The sequence below is a fragment of the Carettochelys insculpta genome, chromosome 5 (genome assembly GCF_033958435.1).
Source record: "Carettochelys insculpta isolate YL-2023 chromosome 5, ASM3395843v1, whole genome shotgun sequence".
Classification (NCBI taxonomy): Eukaryota; Metazoa; Chordata; order Testudines; family Carettochelyidae; genus Carettochelys; species Carettochelys insculpta.
Window position 1 is genome coordinate 27,955,262 of NC_134141.1, and position 20,169 is coordinate 27,975,430.

The 20,169-nt window shown below is 40.7% G+C and overlaps 1 protein-coding gene across 2 annotated transcripts in view; it reads right to left on the reverse strand.

Annotated features, from left to right (window-relative positions):
• Positions 1 to 4,937: 4,937 nt before the first annotated feature.
• The window catches only part of GLIS3 (GLIS family zinc finger 3), a 254,534-nt gene continuing 239,302 nt past the window's right edge, over positions 4,938 to 20,169 (reverse strand). For both annotated transcript variants that reach the window (XM_074994088.1, XM_074994087.1), the window contains exons 9-10: positions 10,581 to 10,763; positions 4,938 to 9,005 (exon numbers count right to left, since the gene is read on the reverse strand). In XM_074994088.1, coding sequence (XP_074850189.1) covers positions 8,869 to 9,005; positions 10,581 to 10,763 — 320 coding nt within the window. In that variant the 3' untranslated portion in view covers positions 4,938 to 8,868. The remainder of the gene's footprint in view (positions 9,006 to 10,580; positions 10,764 to 20,169) is intronic.

A 20,169-nucleotide genomic window follows, 5' to 3' on the forward strand; every position in this document is an offset into this window, starting at 1 on the left:
GTTTGCAGCAACGAGCAACAGTCTTGCTGGGTTGGCACAAGGGCGCACAGGGTTCTAGCAAATGGCAACAGTCTCGTACAGCAGGTTGTGTGAATGCAGGGTTCCAATGATGGGCAACAGCATTGCAGGCCGGGGGCGGGTGTGTGTGTGCAGGATTCCAGCAACAGGCAGTGGGTGAAGGGGGTTCTGGTGAGCTGAGAAATATGGTCACCCTAGATCCATCTCAGACTGAACACTTAAGGGCCAGACAGTTAGTGATGCAGTCATATGAGTTACTTCACCCATTGGCTGTGTCTACACTAGCCCCTTCCTTTCAGAAGGTGCATGGTAATGAGGGAGTTGGGAAGACGCTAATGAGGCACTGCCATGAATATGCAGTGCCTCATTAGCATAATGACAGCCATACATGATTCGAAAGCTCTGCTTTTGAATCACGCTCCGCCTGTGTAGATGGGGGCCTTTTGAAAGACCCCTAGACTTCAAAAGCCCCTTATTCCTATTTGGTTTTAGAAAGCAGGGGCTTTCAAAGTCCGGAAAGTCCTTTTGAAGGGCCCCTGGCTACATGGGCAGTGTGTGATTTGTGGGAGCACCTTATTAGCATCTTCCCAACTTGCTCATTACCATGCCTCTTCCGAAAGGACGGGGCTAGTGTAGATGCAGCCACTGTGTTTATAGCATTGTGCTTTATCTTCTTTAGCTTGTGCTATACACAGTTTTTGTTAACGTGTAACTGTTTTGCTTAAGGTTGTGATTATTTTTAACCAATGCAATTAGATTGGTACAACTGGTGTAGGGAGGGCACAGTTACACTAAACTAAAGTTGACTTTGATCTGCATAGTTTATTCCCCATCCCATTCAGGAATATTCTATACCAAAATAAGAACTTTTGCACTGGTGTAACTTTGTCCACACTGCAGGCGTTGCACCACTTTATATCGATAGGTGAAGAAGTTCATCTTGTATGTTTGGCTAAAATCTTTGTGTGCAAAAATGGATTCTCAAAGACTGGGAGGTTGGATTTGGTTGTATGTCAAAAGAAAAATATATATACTATTGAGGGTAAAAATGGTGCCTTCTGCCTAGCTGTGATGTACTTGTGGCACTTTATCCTGTGTACACAGTTGCAACCATGCATGAGGTTGGCATTTGCTAGTTATTTCAAAGGTATGTTGGAACTTTTAACAAGGAACACAGAAAGGAGTTCTTTGTTACAGTTCACTAAGCCAGCCCATCTCCTTTGTGAATCATTAATGATACTGACTGCCAGGTAAATTTACTTTGGCTATAAATCTATAAATGACATGGGAAGATGTGGTAGAATGATTTTCATATCTAACTTTGAAATAAGAACAATTTATTTTCAAGGGGAATAGAGGAGAGATATAAATTAAGAACCAGGGAGATTAGATTTAAAAAGCAAGTATTTCCCTTAATCTGGCATTAACTTTATCCAGCCTGTTATATGTATTGCCGTAAGGAGGACATACTGGCTGTGTCTACACGTGCACGCTACTTCGAAGTAGCGGCACTAACTTCGAAATAGCACCCGTCGCGGCTACACGCATCGGGCGCTATTTCGAAGTTAACTTCAATGTTAGGCGGCGAGACGTCGAAGTCGCTAACCTCATGAGGGGATCGGAATAGCGCCCTACTTCGACGTTCAACGTCGAAGTAGGGACCGTGTAGACGATCCGCGTCCCGCAACGTCGAAATTGTGGGGTCCTCCATGGCAGCCATCAGCTGGGGGGTTGAGAGACGCTGTCTCTCCAGCCCGTGCGGGGCTCTATGGTCACCGTGTGCAGCAGCCTTTAGCCCAGGGCTTCTGGCTGCTGCTGCTGCAGCGGGGGATTCATGCTGCATGCACAGGGTCTGCAACTCGTTGTCGGCTCTGTGGATCTTGTGCTGTTTAGTGCAAGTGTGTCTGGGAGGGGCCCTTTAAGGGAGCGGCTGGCTGTTGAGTCCGCCCTGTGACCCTGTCTGCAGCTGTGCCTGGCACCCTTATTTCGATGTGTGCTACTGTGGCGTGTAGACGTTCCCTCGCAGCGCCTATTTCGATGTGGTGCTGCGCAACGTCGATGTTGAACATCGACGTTGCCAGCCCTGGAGGACGTGTAGACATTATTCATCGAAATAGCCTATTTCGATGTCGCCACATCGAAATAGGCTACTTCGATGTAGGCTTCACGTGTAGACGTAGCCACTGTGTTTCAGAAAGGTTGTACTTTTAGGCTTCCTGCTGTAGTAGAAACCTTTCATAGCTGATGTTGCGGAAGCTCAGTAACAGTGTTTTCTACAGAGAGTTTAAAATTCTGTTTGTGCAAAAGGTAATTCAAAGTAAGTTTGAAGGTGTTTTCAAAGTAAGGGTTAGTGACATGAGTCAAGTCAGAAAACAGCAAGATCTCTGAACATGGTGGAGTATCAGGTTATTGCCTGGATAATCCGAGCCCAGGAGGCTGGATGGTTGTGCTTTTATATAAACCTAGTCCATCTAAATATCCTATACAAAATAGCATTTTAATATGGTCTCCTATGAGGCCCCCAGAATCATGTGACTCTCATGATGCACTGTATCGCTCAGTCAAAGGCAGACTGCACTGCATCCTGGAAGGTACAGAGACCAGCTGGGGAGCCCTGTCTCCTGGAAAACATTGGAGCTTCAGGAATACAAACTCCAATTCCCAGAGACAACTACATCTCCCCTAGGGACATACAGTCTACTGTTGAGCAGATTAAACAAAGTTTCTGGTCAGTTAAACAAACCAAACTAATTAGATTTGGAGCAATTAGGTGCAGAACAAAACATTGCATTTTGATTTTCCTTACGGAAGCAACAGAAATTCCAGCAAAAGCGAACATTTTCTCACTTTTTTTTGCTGAAACTGCATTTTCTATTGCAAACTGTTCTGATGGAGAAATTCTGGTCAACTTAAACACTTTCCTATCATTCCCTCGCAAAGTCTGGAAACCCTGCCTTCTTATCTCCCCAACCCCACCGCTTGGGGTGAACTCCCCAAAACTCACAAGTGCCCCCTTCACCCACGCCCCACCATGTAAACTCCCGCCACCTGTCCTCCAAAGGACTCACCGCAGACACAAGAGCCTTAGGAGGAAGACCAGACAGAGGGACTAGAAGTAGGGGCAGGAGCAGCTAGGCATTCAGCAGGCCCTTGGCAAGCTCTCTTGGAGATGGGAATTCACTCACCGAGGAGTCTATCAGATCTAAGAAGTGGCTGCAAAAAAACATCAGCACCGAGTCACATCGCAAGGTGAAGAAAAGGCAGAGCTGCTGGACAGGAGGTGCAGCCACCATTGAACATTCACTCATGGTGGTTGCTATCCTCTCCACAGAGGAAGGAGAGTGAAGGGAAAGGGTGATGCAGGTGGCTGTCCCTCCCCAAAACACTCCTTGCCTGCTTGTCTCGTATACCAACAACTTTCCAGTCTCCTACGAGTCCGTCGTTTAACATTCCATATTTGCAATACTCAGCAAAGGTCTGTCCCATGAAAGCTCATCATTTAATAAATAATATTGTTAGTCTTCAAGATGCTACAGGGCTGTTTTTTTCCTGTTCTGTGAAGATACAGAATAACATGGCTACCTCTCTGAGACTATTTAGCAAGACTACAAACAGCAGTAGTCAAAATCTCAGCTGTCCCCCACTGTTCCTGGCATCTTGTATTAAACTGGCTCTTTCATATACACTATTCTGTCTGCTTATGAAATGGGCATCAAAAGTCTGCTCCATTCCAAAGTGTTCTTTTCCTTAGCAGAGAGAGATAGAGAACATAGGCAGTACCATGCATGATAAATATCAGGGCATTTACCTGGTGTTCTTGCGCTCTGTTGAGTCAGAAGCCATCCAGAGTTGCCCAAATCTGTGGCTCCAGCAAGGCTAGCTGTCTGAGTTGCCAAATCAATCTTCTCAAACCAACTCAGTTGTGCTATGACCCTGTTATCCCCCTTTCTCACTCCTGGCAAGAGCAGCCTGACTTCTCTGTGCAGGAACTAAAGCAAGAACTGACATGTGGTATGTGCAAAATCTTTTGTACTTCTTTGTTCAGAAGATTTGTCCCACTGTGTCTCCAGTGGGTGGGCTACTGTGCCTGCTGGGGACCTCTCCCTTCAGACAGACTGGCATTAACTATATAAATCCTGCAGCTCAGTCATGTTACACTACTTCAGAGTGGCTCCCAGGAGTCACAGACAGTATTTACAAAACCAGCTGGTCAGTTTCCCCCAGCAATTTAAGGTCTTGCCTACCAAGGTATTGGACAAAGTTTATTCCTGGTTTAACTCCACTGATGCTTGCAGTTACGTGGCTGATGGGGAGAGCACAGAGGGCCTGTATGTGTGAATTTGATCCATTAATTTTGATCCCTGCTCTCACATTTTCTCATTGACTTACTGTTTGTTTATAGCTTGAACACCTATCTAGCACTTCCCTGACAATTTTAACGGGTTTAGGTCTGGTCTGTTCTTGACTCATCCTCCCTTTGTGATGTCTTTTTACACCAGAAAGATTTCTTGCTTTTGAACTTCTGCTTGATTTACAAACAATTCTGGCAAGTCTATTGTTGCAGCATGAATTTGGGTAAGAAATAAGCAGCTGGTTTCCAAAGCACAGTGTGCTCTCCAGAACAAATGCTGTATAGCATGGGCAGTGATCGAGGATTAGCTTATTCTTCTGTCTCGCCCAATATCTTCCCTCCTACAGCACAGTGAAGAAAAGCAAAAACCATTTTCAATGTGTTCAGAACTCAGAGAGCTGAACTCCATGGACATATTAAAAACATAATGAATCGACCTTAACAAGAACAACAACAAATCCCAGGTCATATTTTCTTGGAAAATCACATGAACAGAAAAACCAATACCACTTAAAATACAAATACTTTAATTAAACAAAATGTCTTGTTTTATTTATGCACCCCCTAACATGTAAAACACACATTAAGGCAACCATTTTTCCCTAAAGTTCCTCACCCTTTTAGATACTGTTAAATCCAGACTAAAACTCTGGTTCCAAAGCCAGAAGAATTTTTAGAACAAACCTCTGAGATTTATTTCCTTATATCTGTTTCTAATCACATTAACCATTCCAAACACTAAACAGCCTCATGGTGAGAAACAATGACTAGAGCAGTCTTGTTTTAAGGCATTCCACAGTCACGTCAATGTGTTATAAATTTCCAGTTTTATTTTGTATCATATGCACAAACCCTTCATTTTACCTTTTACATAAAAAGGACTTCATGGAACAAGACAAAATAACTTATGATTATATGAAACATAACTGTAACAAATCACAAAAGCTATACATATTAATAGAAAAAAGTGGAGCTAATTCTTTAAACGATTATGACTTGCAATATGCAACAGATGTGCCAGTACAGCAAAATCAGCTAGATATACAGTATGGAATTCAAATCTCTATATGTGAGCCTGTATAAATATGTACAAGAGTTCGTGAGGCTTATAGAAAACATATTTTCACTCCCTCTAGTCCCCAAAGTGCTTTGTGTAAAAAATGTTACACAAGATACTGCTTTCTGTACAAAAGAAAAAGTTAAAACACACAAGTGCAATTTTAAAAGTGTGTTTTTTTGCTTTATCTGTTCCTAAAAAAAGAAAAAAATACAAAAACAAAACTAGAAAAATTCACACAAACAACAAAAAGTGCTGTTTAAAAATTCTATAAAATTACATAACCAAAACTGGTAATGAACACAATTAAATGTAGGTTTATATAAAGTAATTCACAATGTTTCAAGAAAATCTGAAAGTATAATATGTGACAGACAGCACTAACATTGCAATACTTCAGCAACTGGTATTAGAAATCTATGTCTTTCTTTTTCGATACAAAATGCTATTTGAAATTACATTTTAACTCCAGTGTAGACCCCATTCTCCTTTGGATATAAATACACCATTTGAATATGAAAACAAAGAATAATATAAACAGAATTACTGTAAATTATTTAGTTATAATATTGTGTAATGTCCATTTTCTAAAATAAAAACATCTTTTAGATTTAATCCCTTTAGAAAGTTAATGTTTTCTAGCAATCTAGAACAAAAACAAAATTTTGAGGCATTCTTATTTGCATGTAATTCAGTAACGTGCATTAAACGGTGTGTGTTGTACAAGCACCAGTTTTCCTTTGTGACGTGGCAAACAATTCTCTATTTAAATATTCAAGAAAAAAGTCACACAAGAGTTTTTAAGCATCCAGCCAACGCAAGAAGATCTCCTGAAGTTTATGAGATTGAGAACAATATAATCATGAATTCACTCTGTTTTTCTCTTAATATTGAAGCAAATGGGCATCCCTGGTTTTGCAGAATGGAAGCCCATCTCCATGTGCTACTGGAGACAGTATTCTGTTTTCCTTAAAATTAAGGCACTTTATAAGCTGTGCACAGTATAAAATGTGATTGATTTGCAAGAGTATTTTTTTCAAACTGCAACGATCTTTCTTTATAAGTCCTCCTCACCAGATAGTTTGTATGTTCAGAGATTAGAAAAAAAGTATTTCAGTAGCTTCAAAGGTCAAAAGAGGTATATATCTGAACTCTGTATTTATTTTTCACTTTTCATACACAACACACATACATAACCCACATCAGGGTTGCAATAAGGAGGAAAACTTTTAACTGATTTGACTGTCCAGTGTCTCAAGGAGTCCAGTACTACTCCTTCTGACTTCAGTAATGTGAGACAGAGCACCGTGAGCTTGAAATTGCAACTTTTAAGCATGCTTACAAGTCCCGAGAAAGCCAAAGTGAGTCATATGTGTACAATGACCTTGGAGGGATCTTAATACATGATAAAATGAAATCTCCAGAAAACACTAAAACTCTGAATTAATGTGTTGGGTCAGATCTTCAGCTGTTATAAATAGGATGTATATCCAACTATGCTGAACAATAGCTCAGTGCAGATCGTTTAAATAACTGTTTAATGTTATTTACCCCACCAAATAGGACAATAGGATGTCTAGGCACAATGATATGAGTTAAGAAAGCAGGCTTAATATGTCCCTGGTGTCAGAGTTAGAGTGCAACAGGGATTAATTTTACACAGACTTGCCAAATATAAGCCATACCCGTATTGTGACTTTTGCACAGTTTTTGTGTATACATACTTAGTTTTGTTTAAATGCTGCATACTTTTTTAATTGATAGAACAGATGAAATTCTCCCACTTAAGTGTATATATGCAGATGTAATAAACTAGAGAGGCTCCTCTGAGGTCTGCTGTTTTGCCAAATACATCCCTGCTGCAGCTCCAGCAAAGTCAGTGCAGTTAAATCACAAAGGAATTTACTTGACTGATAAGAGTATCCCAATATAAGCTGGTATTTGGGCAATTTTTCAATATGTATCTTGCTAAACTAATGACTCCTTAGGAAATTTTTTGATTTATCCTGTGACTAAAACTTTGACAAATCTCAGCACAGAAATTTGCTGGAATGAAAAAAAAATTCTTTGGATTTTATTCCTTTATATTGTGTCAGGCCTTAGTATGAAGCTATCATGAAATTAATAAGCACATATCTATGTATTACAAAAATCCCAAAGCTTTTATTCACCATATGGATAAATAATTTAAAAATAAAGTTTTAAATAAGAATTAAAAAAAACTGCTTTCCAATTACACAGGAGCAAAACAATGACAAAAACCGCACCTCTACCGTGTACCTTTATTGCCTGCTCAGCCCATATATTTTGCAGCTTTTAATACAGCCAAGCTGATTTAATTTCAATCTAGGATAAAGTTTATAGGCCAACTCAGAGGTTTTTTTTAAAAAAACAGAACAGAACAAAACAAAACAAAACAAAAACCCAACTCTGTAGATCTCTGAATAGCCTAGCACAAACATCAACGAACCATAAAATGTAGCATCCCTTAGAGAAAAGTCCTATAGGATTGCATAAGGAGAAAGTCAATCGAGATCAATAGGATTTAATTAGGTTCCAGACGAACAGCTTTAAAAAGCTATAGAATTTAATGGCCAATGATATCTTTTCTACAAGTTATTTTTAACCTTCCTGTAGCATTCTACACCAGGAACATAATTCCCTTTTAAATTGCGTAGGATGGTTAAAAATTCTTTTAAAAGATTATCATTATTTATTAAATTCTCCATAGCAGTGCTAATAAGGGCTGCTCAGATATAAAGGAAATCCTAGTGCCTTTTTAGGTAAACTCTTCCTAAAATGTTCAAATGGAAGTAATACTGAAAAAGATAAGAAGAGTCATTCTGGGAGGCTTAAATTCTAGTGGAATGGAACAGAAAACCAAACAAGGATTTCAGGAAATCCTTCGGCTCCAAGAAGGCCCAACAATACCTTTAAATGGTGGTGTCTCAAATTGTTTTCCCTTTTTTTTCGTTGTGTATATTTAACTCCATAAGCACTACAAACAGACTGTGAAAGAAACTGTACTTTTAAACATGTTTGTTGTGTTCTCTGATTTCATTTGTTACATTTCCCTCCCCCACCTCCAAAATCATATTCTAAAAGGATTTCACTGACTCAGTTTGAAAAGATTACAGCCAGCAGTGGGTTACTTATTGAGTATTTGAATTCCCTTTGCGAGAGAGACAGGAACACAGTGCTGTCATGCAGTAGATTAAAACAAAAAAATAACAATTGCTAAAATTTTGGCAACATTTTCTTGTTTTACCAACATTTCCCCCTTTGATTAGCTGTTTCTGTGAGGCTGTGTGTCATTTCCTCCTCTTTCTGAAAAATACATACAGCAGTCTTAGGAAAGAGTGAAATATGTAACATTTGTTCCTCACCATCAGAAAGGAAAGATGATATGTAATAACGTATTTGTGGTTAGAATTAGATTATGTTAACCTTCTGTATAGACAGAGGAAAGCTGGCTAGGACAACGATCCACTGCATTTATCTGAAGGAAACTGGTGTCTTCAGATCCATTGCGCAATGAGTCACCAAAGAGACTAGTTGACCCTGATGGAAGATCATACACTAAAAAACAGAAACCACTAATTAACAATGACCAAGTCTCTGTGACAGTTGCACAGAAGAACAGCTGGAAATAGCATTTTAAAAAATACATGGGAACTTAAAAGTTCAGATGAATCGTTTGCTATGAGGGAAGACCTAATTGAAATCAGTGGTAAAACTTCAACTGACTTCAGCTGGACTAAGATGTCACCTACTGTGTATCTACACACACACACAAATAATTATATCCATTCTGTGTGTGTTCATGAATACACAGATGGGCAGATTCTGCAGCTGCTCTACTGTCGTGTTTTCCTTTGCTGTTCAGCTTAGCTGAAGAGCCTTTTACGTTAGGACTCTGCCAGTTGCTCAGCTGCCTAAATTATGTTTATGAGATTTCCACACACAGAGTGTACGATTAAAAATAAACAACAAATGACTGCAAGATTATGTTGCAGTGCAGCAGATCCTATCCTGCAAACTCTGAATTTCATTGGGATTATGTGCAACATTAAGTGTATATGGGAGAATTACTGTTTGCAGAGCAGGGTCCATAGTTTGGACTAGATTTTTAAATGCCTGTGTAGATGGCTGCCGTGACCCTTAAAATGGGCAGTTAGTTATATAACTGGGCGTTTAAGCACCTCACATCAGGATTTACATGTGTAGCACATTTTAAGTGACATTCACCCTAGTACAGAAGAATGGCATATGGCCATTCCATCACTTACTAGGTCCCACTCAGGCCCTTATGCAGTATATCTACACTGCAACAAAACACCCACTGCTGGCCAATATCAGCTGACTCAGCACTGCAGGGCTTGGGCTGTGGAGTTTTAAAAGTGCAGTGTAAATGAGTCAAAGCCCAGACTCTGAGACCCGTGAATGGGAAAAGCCCCAGTGCTCCAGCCTGAATCTGGGATGTCTACACTGAAACTTTATAGCTCCATGAATCCTTGTCAGCTGACCCGGGGCAGGTGTAGGTGTTTTATTGCAGTGCAGACGTACACGGAATAGATCATGGGCCTTGTGCAGGTACTCCACACAGGTGTAAGTTTGACCTTTCCCAGGCAGCATGCACATCCTTATAAGGGAATGAATGAGCAAATTAAATTTTGATAGAATTGGCGTGCTCCCCATGGGCTACTGTTGTCATACACATCTAGGCAAATGAATTCCTTGACTTAGAAAATTATATTGGGCAAAAGGTATAAAGGAAAACCAATGGCTTGAGTCATCCTGATTAGATGTGACAATGGTTCTAGGGGACTGCAGGAGCAGAAAGACTACACAAGGCTCAGAGGACAGTATTTCAAAGGGAACACATGAGCTAGTGTATGTCTGATCCTGTACAGGAATTTAGAATCTAGAGAAAAATATTGCCAACACACAGTGTGTGTGCATGCCAGGTGTTAAAGAGATACGCCCAAGCCAGATGGCTAGAGCTAACCCCCCTCCCACAATGCCTGGGGGAGATCAAGCCCATCATCTCTAGTTGTAACTGCGAGGTCATCACAGCAACAAAGCCTGGTACCATTAACACCTGGAATGTAGGTGTATTGGTATTTTTAGTCTACAAAACAAACAGTCTCCTACCTGTAATACCAGAATGCGCTGAAAGTGCTCTGTGGAAAACATCAAACCCTGACTGGCCCATCGATGTGGGAACTAGACAGTCTTCAAAAGGAGGGACCATATTACAAGAGCCACCATGTTGTATGTTCCTCTGAGCATCAGTGTAATGAGGAGGGTAGAAAGTCTGGAGCTGCCCATAAAAGCCTAAAACAGAGGAGATATGACATTAACATACTTAGATATTTTGTTTGGATGGCTCAGTTAAAGAAACAATAAGAACTGCAAGCACAGTGGGTGAAACCCTGCCTACACGGATGTCAACGGAAAAAACTCACATTTACTGCAATTATTTTTCTGCCTTAATATCTGGTTCATATAATGCTCCCTGCAGTAGAGTTTTCTTCATAAGATTTTGTTCTCATTGGCTACTAACTACTTTAAATGCATGTTTGAACCATCTTGCTTCTAACACCACTTTTGTTGAATCAGCAGCTGATCAGGAGTCGTTACAGGGAGACTGACGTTTTCATGTAAACACTCTTTTCTACAGTCCTATCTAGCCTACAACTTTATTTAACTTCAAGTTCAGGAAAAGCTCTTATTAAAGAACAGGAAGGATTTGCCTGAATAATGACCATAGAAAACCCTAGGATTTGGCCCTGGGTTTAGTGTGTCAGATTAAATTGACTCAAAGACTATTGGAGATGGTAGTGACTTAGTTGCAAGACTCTGAATGACTGGTCTGCACTCATGACATACCTATACTCCCATTAGCTATTCCTGCATATAGACATCAGATCAGATTCTCAGCTGGTGTAAATCAACATACCTTCACTGACTTCTTTGAAGCAACGCTGATTTACACCAGTAGTTAGTCTAATCCATTATGTCTAAATCACTTGAAAACTCCTCCTCATTTAAAAAGAAGCCCAGTTTTTATGTTCTTTATTGACATTTTGACAATAACAAGTAACTGAGAGGAAACAATCTAGTACAGAGTGGGTGAGACTGAAGTACTTAGCAGGCGATAGAGAAGGCAAATCTAAGGTAATACCACTTGGCAAGGTGTACAACAGAATGATCTGTCCCATGGAATCATGTTCCTCCCACCCACTTACAGATTTGGACCTTTGGTCAAGGTAATAGGTTCATTGGCTGGGCTTGTGAACAGGTAAGACATTTATTTCAGGTTTCTAAAATGCGCTCATCACAACTTTAAAGCATGGGCCAAAAGTAAAACCACAGTTGGATCAAAAATATTTACAACTTGGCTCAATACCAACAGAAGGTTCCACCCCCCTTTAGATGCAAGGCCCCTCTTCCTTTATAGTTTAAGTTGGGTATCTTTATAAACTTCACCTACAAATTGTGCATGATCATCTCCTTGTCCATTAAAAGGCAAGCCCAGGAATGGTATGACTTCAGAAGATTTTGTGAACAAACAGTCCATTGTCTAATGGCTGGTATGCGCCATTTCTCATACTGAAGAATATGTAGCAATAAGTTATATCGAAAAGCTCTCGCAAGGAAAAAAATCACCCCCATCTCAAAAAGGAACATAAGGGATTTCCTTTGTCAATTTCAATAGAAATCCAAATGTGCAAGGCTGACTCTTCCAACTAGTACAAGTTAACCAACTATCATATGACATAGTCCTCCCGGAGTAATTTTCACTTCCTAAAACAAAAAACCAAAAAACTTTTCCCTACCATCACTAAAATCAGAAAAAGCCCATCTCTTGATATATCTGCAGTAAATAAAGTGGTCATTGCAGATTTGGGGCTATGAATTAAATTTGCATGAAAAATCTCTTCTCAAGCTTGAAAAAAAAAATCAGTAGCAAACTATTTAATTGTAGTTTGGATGAGACGTAAAGTGAACACAACATTGCCAACGTGTAATCATTAAATTTCCCAGAAGCTTTTCTTTATAATTCTTATAGCAAAAAGTGTTATAAGGGCTTTTTAAACTTGGTGTAATGGACAGATCTTAGCCTGGGTACTTACCAATGACAAGGAAGTCAAATACATTAATCCAACAGTGCAAACTTCAGCACTGTTGAGCAGCCTAATATCGCACAAATATCGTTCAGACAATGCCAGTCTCCCAAACTAAACAATTATAAACATGTATTTGTGATAACAGAGAACATTCAGCACTCATCTCTAGCCTCTGCTGGTGTCAAGGGGCCACAGCAGACTCTAAATTCCTTGGAAGACAGCTAGTCCTGGCAGGTCTGTGAATTGTCCACCCCCTAAATATTAGCGATCTTGATGACATGGGTGGCTAAGAGAAGATCTGAAGTCCAGTTGTTGAGCCTTAAATAACTAAGAAATGAACAACCAGCTACCTGATAACATGGAAGAAGGTAGAAGAGAACTGAAAGTAAAAGGAAAAGCCCTTTATGGCACAGCATTGTCTCAGACATGGATGGATGGCTGATATTAATTCTCATGATATATTTGAGAGGGAGGTGTGTAAATATCATTCAAATTATAGGTGATTTGAATATAATATCACCCGATGTGTTCATTGCTAATAATTAGAGAGTGTCGAACCTGAGCCATCCAGTACTAGCTTATTTATAAATAATATTCTTTTAAAAATAAACAGAGCAAACTTTTTCATATCAGGTAGCCCCAGGAAAGGGAGGTTGCTGGATTTTCAAATATTCTGGATCACAGAGAGGTATACCTAGCAATGCATAACACTAAAGAAAAAGAAGATTAGATATTAATAAAACAAAAATGTATGCAGAGTACTTTATTTACCAAGAGGAGTATTGTACACTAAAAACTTATACTGTATTTGGTGTATATATTTTTATTTACTTTAACTATACTGTACTTACAGAAAATGTAACTAAAAGTTACTCCTGGTTAAAATCCCATTATTTGGGAATTCCAGATGATAGAATGCCAGTTAGGACAGAATTTACTGTATTCAGTGTGTTTCTAAAACTGTGAAGACAATTAAAAAATAAAATCCTTCTGACCTAGGATTGTTTTACAGGAGGGATACTTTGCATTTTGATAGCACCTGATGTGAAAGAGCACAAAGCACTTCACAAAACTGATGCAGTCTAGCTATGATCCAAATATATTTTCATTAACTTTTCTAGGAAAATGCCTACATAGGTCACACGCTAAGTGTTTATGTATGCATAATGTATTTCATAAATATCAGTGGGTAAAGCCGCAGAGAGAATACACTGGAAAAGATGATGTATCACTTAGTTAAAGCGTATTATGCCTGCTGACGTGTAGTGCAGCAAGGAAGGTCCTCCATTTCTGTCTGTCTTTGGCCATTTTCTCCAGTGTGTTCCAGTTGCTAGTTCATTCTCTTCATGTCTGCCTCAACAGTACGCCGCCATGTTGTCTTGGGCCTCCCACATTTCCATCATCCTTCAGGCATCCAGCAAAGTGCTAACTTTACAATGGCTTCTGCCTCCCTTCTCATCACATGCCCTAGCCATGTCCAGCATCTTCTCATGACGATAGTGGTCATGTCCTCTTGGTGACATCGCAGGAGCAGGTCGTGGTTGGAGAATATCTTCGGCCAAAAGATGCAAAGTATCTTGTGAAGGTTAGTGGTGTGAAAGGACGAGAGCTTGGCAAAGTCGCACTCTGTCATCCACCAGCACTCTGAGCCATATAGTAGTGCTGATATGACACAGCTCTGGTACAGCTTAAGCTTGGTGTGGACACTGTATGGTGTAGATCTCCATACACTGTTCATACTTCTAAGGACATTTCTGGCCTTGCTTAGTCTGCTCTGGATGTCGTCCTTAGTGTCTCCATCATGGCAGATACTGCTGCCTAAGTATGTAAAGCTGTCTATGCGGGGTAAGTCTGCATCTGCTATCTGGATTGGTGCTGGTGAAACTTTATGGGACTGTGGAAAATTTGCCCACACCCATGATAAGTGGCCATCCAGCTAATTAAAATCATGCCATACAATGGAGGTTGCCAAATGACAGAGTTCTGGATTAGAGAGGTTCAACCTGTAGTCTCAAAGAAAAATAATTAGAACCATAAAGTTCCTACACTGCACATCTTTTCTCCTGCTTGGAAACAAATCAATTATACCACATCTTGGCTACGTCTACACGTGAAGCCTACATCGAAGTAGCCTATTTCGATGTGGTGACATCGAAATAGGCTATTTCGATGAATAACGTCTACACGTCCTCCAGGGCTGGCAACGTCGATGTTCAACATCGACGTTGCGCAGCACCACATCGAAATAGCCGCTGCGAGGGAACGTCTACACGCCACAGTAGCACACATCAAAATAAGGGTGCCAGGCACAGCTGCAGACAGGGTCACAGGGCGGACTCAACAGCCAGCCGCTCCCTTAAAGGGCCCCTCCCAGACACACTTGCACTAAACAGCACAAGATCCACAGAGCTGACAACGAGTTGCAGACCCTGTGCATGCAGCATGAATCCCCCGCTGCAGCAGCAGCAGCCAGAAGCCCTGGGCTAAAGGCTGCTGCACACGGTGACCATAGAGCCCCGCACGGGCTGGAGAGACAGCGTCTCTCAACCCCCCAGCTGATGGCTGCCATGGAGGACCCCACAATTACGACGTTGCGGGACGCGGATCGTCTACACGGTCCCTACTTCGACATTGAACGTCGAAGTAGGGCGCTATTCCGATCCCCTCATGAGGTTAGCGACTTCGACATCTCGCCGCCTAACGTCGAAGTTAACTTCAAAATAGCGCCCGACGCGTGTAGCCGCGATGGGTGCTATTTCGAAGTTAGTGCCGCTACTTCGAAGTAGCGTGCACATGTAGACACAGCCCTTAAGATGCATCTTAAGATGCATCACTTGGTATGGTACAATTGATTTCTTTGTTTAGCTGGATCACCACTTATGATGGGTGTGGCCAACTTTTCCATGGTCCCATAAAGTTTGTTTACAGCCCCCAGGCTAGGCTCTGAGTATTCTGCACTGTTTTTTTTCTTAAGTTCTAATTTACCCCTAAATGTCTCCTAAGAGTCCAGTAAGCAGTGGAAGTGTTTGCAATGCTGCTAGACAATATTGACCTCCCATAGATCAGCAATTTCTCTTGTCCAGCACTGGTCAGGTCCCAAAGGTGCTGGATTAGAGAGATTCAACCTGTACAATCCTGTGGGCTCATTGAGGAAATGCGCTGATTTTGGCATGTGTAGCTTGTGCATGATTCAAAATGGAAAATTTAAAGATGGGGAAAGCAGTCTGAACCTTCACTTAGAATTCACAAGAGAACCTATATGTTGGTTTGTAAAAAGTTTGATAAGAAACTGAGGTTCACACACTGTTCTCCATTCTTCCCCTTCAGCACGTGCATGGAATTTTGTCCATGTAAACAGTTATATATAGTTTTATAAACTGCTTTGAGGTTTTGCTCTCAGGTTATTTTCTTTGAGTGGGGAAGGGACATTGGCTTACCCAAAAGAAGCAGAAAAACAATGCACATATCTAACCCTTTCCTTAAAGCAGTCAGCAAATGTGCAGTACAGGCAGTTCTAACATACTGCAGGTTCAATCCAAAGAGAGGCTGGACATTCATAATTCGCACTGATTTTAGTAGGATTTGTGGATTCTCAACTCTTAGGACTGGGCTCAGTGTTTTGAATACTGTTGTAGTTAAAAAACTTTAACTGAAAAATAAATGAGCCAGCTTCCAAAGCATGTCATTTATTTACAATACTTCTCCCCATAGTTCAGTGATGACATTTGAGGAAAAAAAATGTAGTAAAATAAAAAAGGAAAAACACTAGCTTTCCAAAACTGTTTAAATAATTGCTATTGACTAAGTTAAAAAGTAGTCTTACAAACAACTGCTGTCTCAATCAGCATTGGGCCACATTGTGAAAGTTTACTGTTGAGTCAGACCAGTTACCAGAAACACAATCATTTCAATCTACAGCAGTCAGAGCCAGCTGGCAGGGCCCTGTAAGACACATGCTGAAAATGTTCTTTCATTGCTCTGAACTCTTTCTTTATTTGTGCCTTTTCACAGCATCCTGTTCTCAACGCAAATTGTAGCCTGGTGTAATCACTAACTGAGCCCCCAAATAAGCACAAAGAACCAAGTCCTTGTGTCCCTCTTTACTCATGGCTGAGGCAACAGAATTTTGTCTGAGTAAGCACTGTGCATTTTGGCTTAATGTGAAGACAACTGCTGTTTTCTGCAGACATAATGGGGAAAAATTGAGAAAGCACACAAAGCATTTAATTAATTAACAAATTCACCAATCGTTTTTAATCTGGAAAGACAAAAACGCTGCATTCTACTGCTTCAATGAATATGCATCCATCGTGCTTTCAAGTTATGAACACAAGCTTACAGGATGGTGAATCAAACAGACAATAGCAGAAGATTAAGGAACAACATTCTCTCTCTCTTTCTCTCTCGCACGCGTGTGAATATTTAGAAGCATTCAAAATATCTTGATAAGCCCATAGATAGTCAACCAAACAAAATGTTCAGGTACAAGTTGAACCTCTCTAATCCAGAATGCTCTCACCCAAGAACATCCATAATCCAGCAGTATTTTAGTTAGCCCAGATGATCACTTATCATGGGTGTGGACAAGTTACCCAAGGTCCAATAAAGTTTGTTTCCAGACACCAGTCCTGGCTCTCAGTGTTCTGTGCTGTTATTTAGCTGTGGACATATATGGCAGTATCGCTGATGCTCTCTCATTCCTTTGGTATCATCCTAGGGAGCAGTGGAAAATGTGGGAAAACATATGGCAGGGATTTTTCCCAGCTTTGTGAGATCTCATAATCCCTAAATGTCTTCTAAGAGCCCAGTAAGCAATGGAAGTGTTGGTAATGCCGCTAGACAATGCTGGCCTCCCATAGTTGGGCAAATTGTCTCATCCGGCACCTGTCAGGTCCTGAGGGTGCCGGACCAGAGAGGTTCAACTGTATTCCAATATATATATTTATATGAACACTTTATGTCACCAGTTTGCACTCAGCTATTTTAGACCCAACCCTGCTCCCTGGAAAACGGGGTATACATCAGGGTTGAATTTGTTCAAACCATGTTAGGTTAAAAAAAAAAAGAATAACTGTGTTATTGTAGCTAGGCGGGCCCATTAACAGGGGATGGGAGGTGCAAAGGGAGCAACTGCCCTAGGGCCCAGAGACACTGCTACTGCTGGGGCATTGGCTGACACCCTGGGCTATCTAAATCATGGCTGGTCTACCATGTGGTATGCTGCGGAGCCCCAGGTGGTACACTCTGGATGGCGCTGTGGGAGATGGATGTGTTCTATGCAGCCTGTAGATAGGAGATACAGTGGGAAAATAAAAGATAGCAACATGTTTGAACATTATTTTAGCATATTACTAGTAAAAAAAAGAAGTGCTAGATGGACACAGCCTGGCAGATTGTATATCTAGCAGGAACTCACCTCAGAAAAGAAGGCAATACAATCCCCATACCTCTGGGCCTCACTACTCGGCTGCCCAGAAAGGAGCTAAACTGTGGAAGTGGTTTCTGTGCTGTGATGCAACATCTTTAACAGAATGCCTAAGAACAGTGTTTCTCAACCGGGGGTATGAATACCCTTGGCAATACACCGAGATCTTCCGGGAGTACGTCAAATCATCTATATATCTGTCTAGTTTTACAACAGGCTGCATAAAAACTACTAGTACAGTCAGGACAATCTAAAAGTTCATTCAGACAACGACTTGTTTCTACTGCTTCGTACGCCTTATGCTGAAATGCAAGTGTGCTATTTCTAGTCCAATTCATTTATTTGATAAGAAGACTGTAGAAAGTCAGTAAGTTTTCAGTGGTAGTCCGCTGTGATATTTTTGCATGTTTTCGTAAGTAGTTTTTAAGTGAGGTAAAACTGGGTGGTATGTAAAACCAATCTGACTCCTGAAAGGTTACAGTGATCCAGAAAAGTTGAATGGCACTTGTTTTCAGACCTCAGATTATTTTAGGACCATGTTTCTCAACTTGTGGTAGGGGTATGTGACAGAAGTCTGAGGGTACTTAAAATTTATTTTTTTAAATGGGGTATTTTATAGAAACAGGCTGAGAAACACTGCCTAAGTGTTTAATGAAGTTCCAGTAACAGAATCGCTCTGTAAGTCTGTGGCTGGGGACTATTATGTGCACCATAACAAACTGATTATATACCTCAGGTTAGTGAGGCACACTGGTGATGAGGTATGAGACTGGAAGAGACCAACTGGACTTTCAGAATCCAGCTGGAATTGAAAGATTAGCAATTAGGAAAAAACCTCTTAATATACTGAGCAAGTTAATGTGCAAGTCACTGAAGAATCCCAATATACCTTTTTTATAACTAAACATAATAAAAGTAGAAGTGCAATTTAAGTTGGAGTCTGGTGCCAACTCTTAATGGTTTATTTTTTCTGAGCTTATTCCTCTAAGTTCTCAAGACAAGCTGGTAAAATGGCAGGCAGAGAAATAAATAAGGCGCATCTTAAAATAACTCTGTCTGATCTACATAAAAATGAACATCTAATTCATATTCTCTTGTCACAGCACACAAAGGAACCATGTACTGTAAATGCTGATTAATAATGGACACAAAGCATTACCTGCAGCAATGCCAGGGAAAGCTGAAGAGATAGCTGATTTACTGCTCCCAGCAGACACTCAGAATGTAATAAAGTACATACGATAAGATAAAAAGAAAAGGCAATTCCCATCAAACCTTTGTAACATTCAAAATGTTTACAGCAAAGGTTCATACTGTGGCACAGTGCCCCAGATGGTATGGTGGGTCCCGGCCAAGTCAGCCTCACTTTGTTTTGCTTTATTTGTTTAACACATCAAACTCATTATCAATAGGACAGATGTGTTTGAGCTTTTTGTTTTATTTTAAATAACCACCACCTACCTCTATTTAAATGTATTCAATACTATTAATTACCCATCCACATGACAAGTCAAATCCCAGCTGCAAACATACGAATTATAAAACAGAGTGTGTCATTAATACCACCAGGCATGACGGTTCAACATAACAATTGAAAACACACACATACAAAGCGTTATTTCAATTGTGTTTCCTTTCTTTTAAGCGCTGTAGTCACAGATTGATGATTTCCGGACAAAAGGCAAGCAGTTATTTTCTGGCGTGATGTTATTCCCGGAGAAAATGAAATGTTTATAAATATAATATAAGTAATGTCTATGTACTTTAAACAGTTCTTCTAGCAAAGCTTACCCTGTACCAGACTGAGGGACTGACCCTGAGAGGTGCTGAGCACCTCTAAAGTTCAAGGGTGAGATGCTGGCTCCATCAGCATCCATGATGCAATCCCCATTGAGTTCATTGGAGCTAGGATTTCACCCCAGGCCCTATAATGAGCCCGCAGTATCCAATACAGTTTTCACTTGCCACATGTGGTGAATAGGACACCGTGTTGTGGTGAACAACGTTCTTGAGCCATTTGCCACAACATGGTAATGCGGCTCCTCCTGAAAGCTGCATGCGGGGACAACTGTCTGCACACCCCCCCCACCACTTGGTAGGAGAAGTATGTGACTGTGGCTCAGCAGTAGCTCCAGCGGAGGCTCCAGTCGCGGGCCTGGTGATGTTTCCGGCAGCTCTGGTGAGT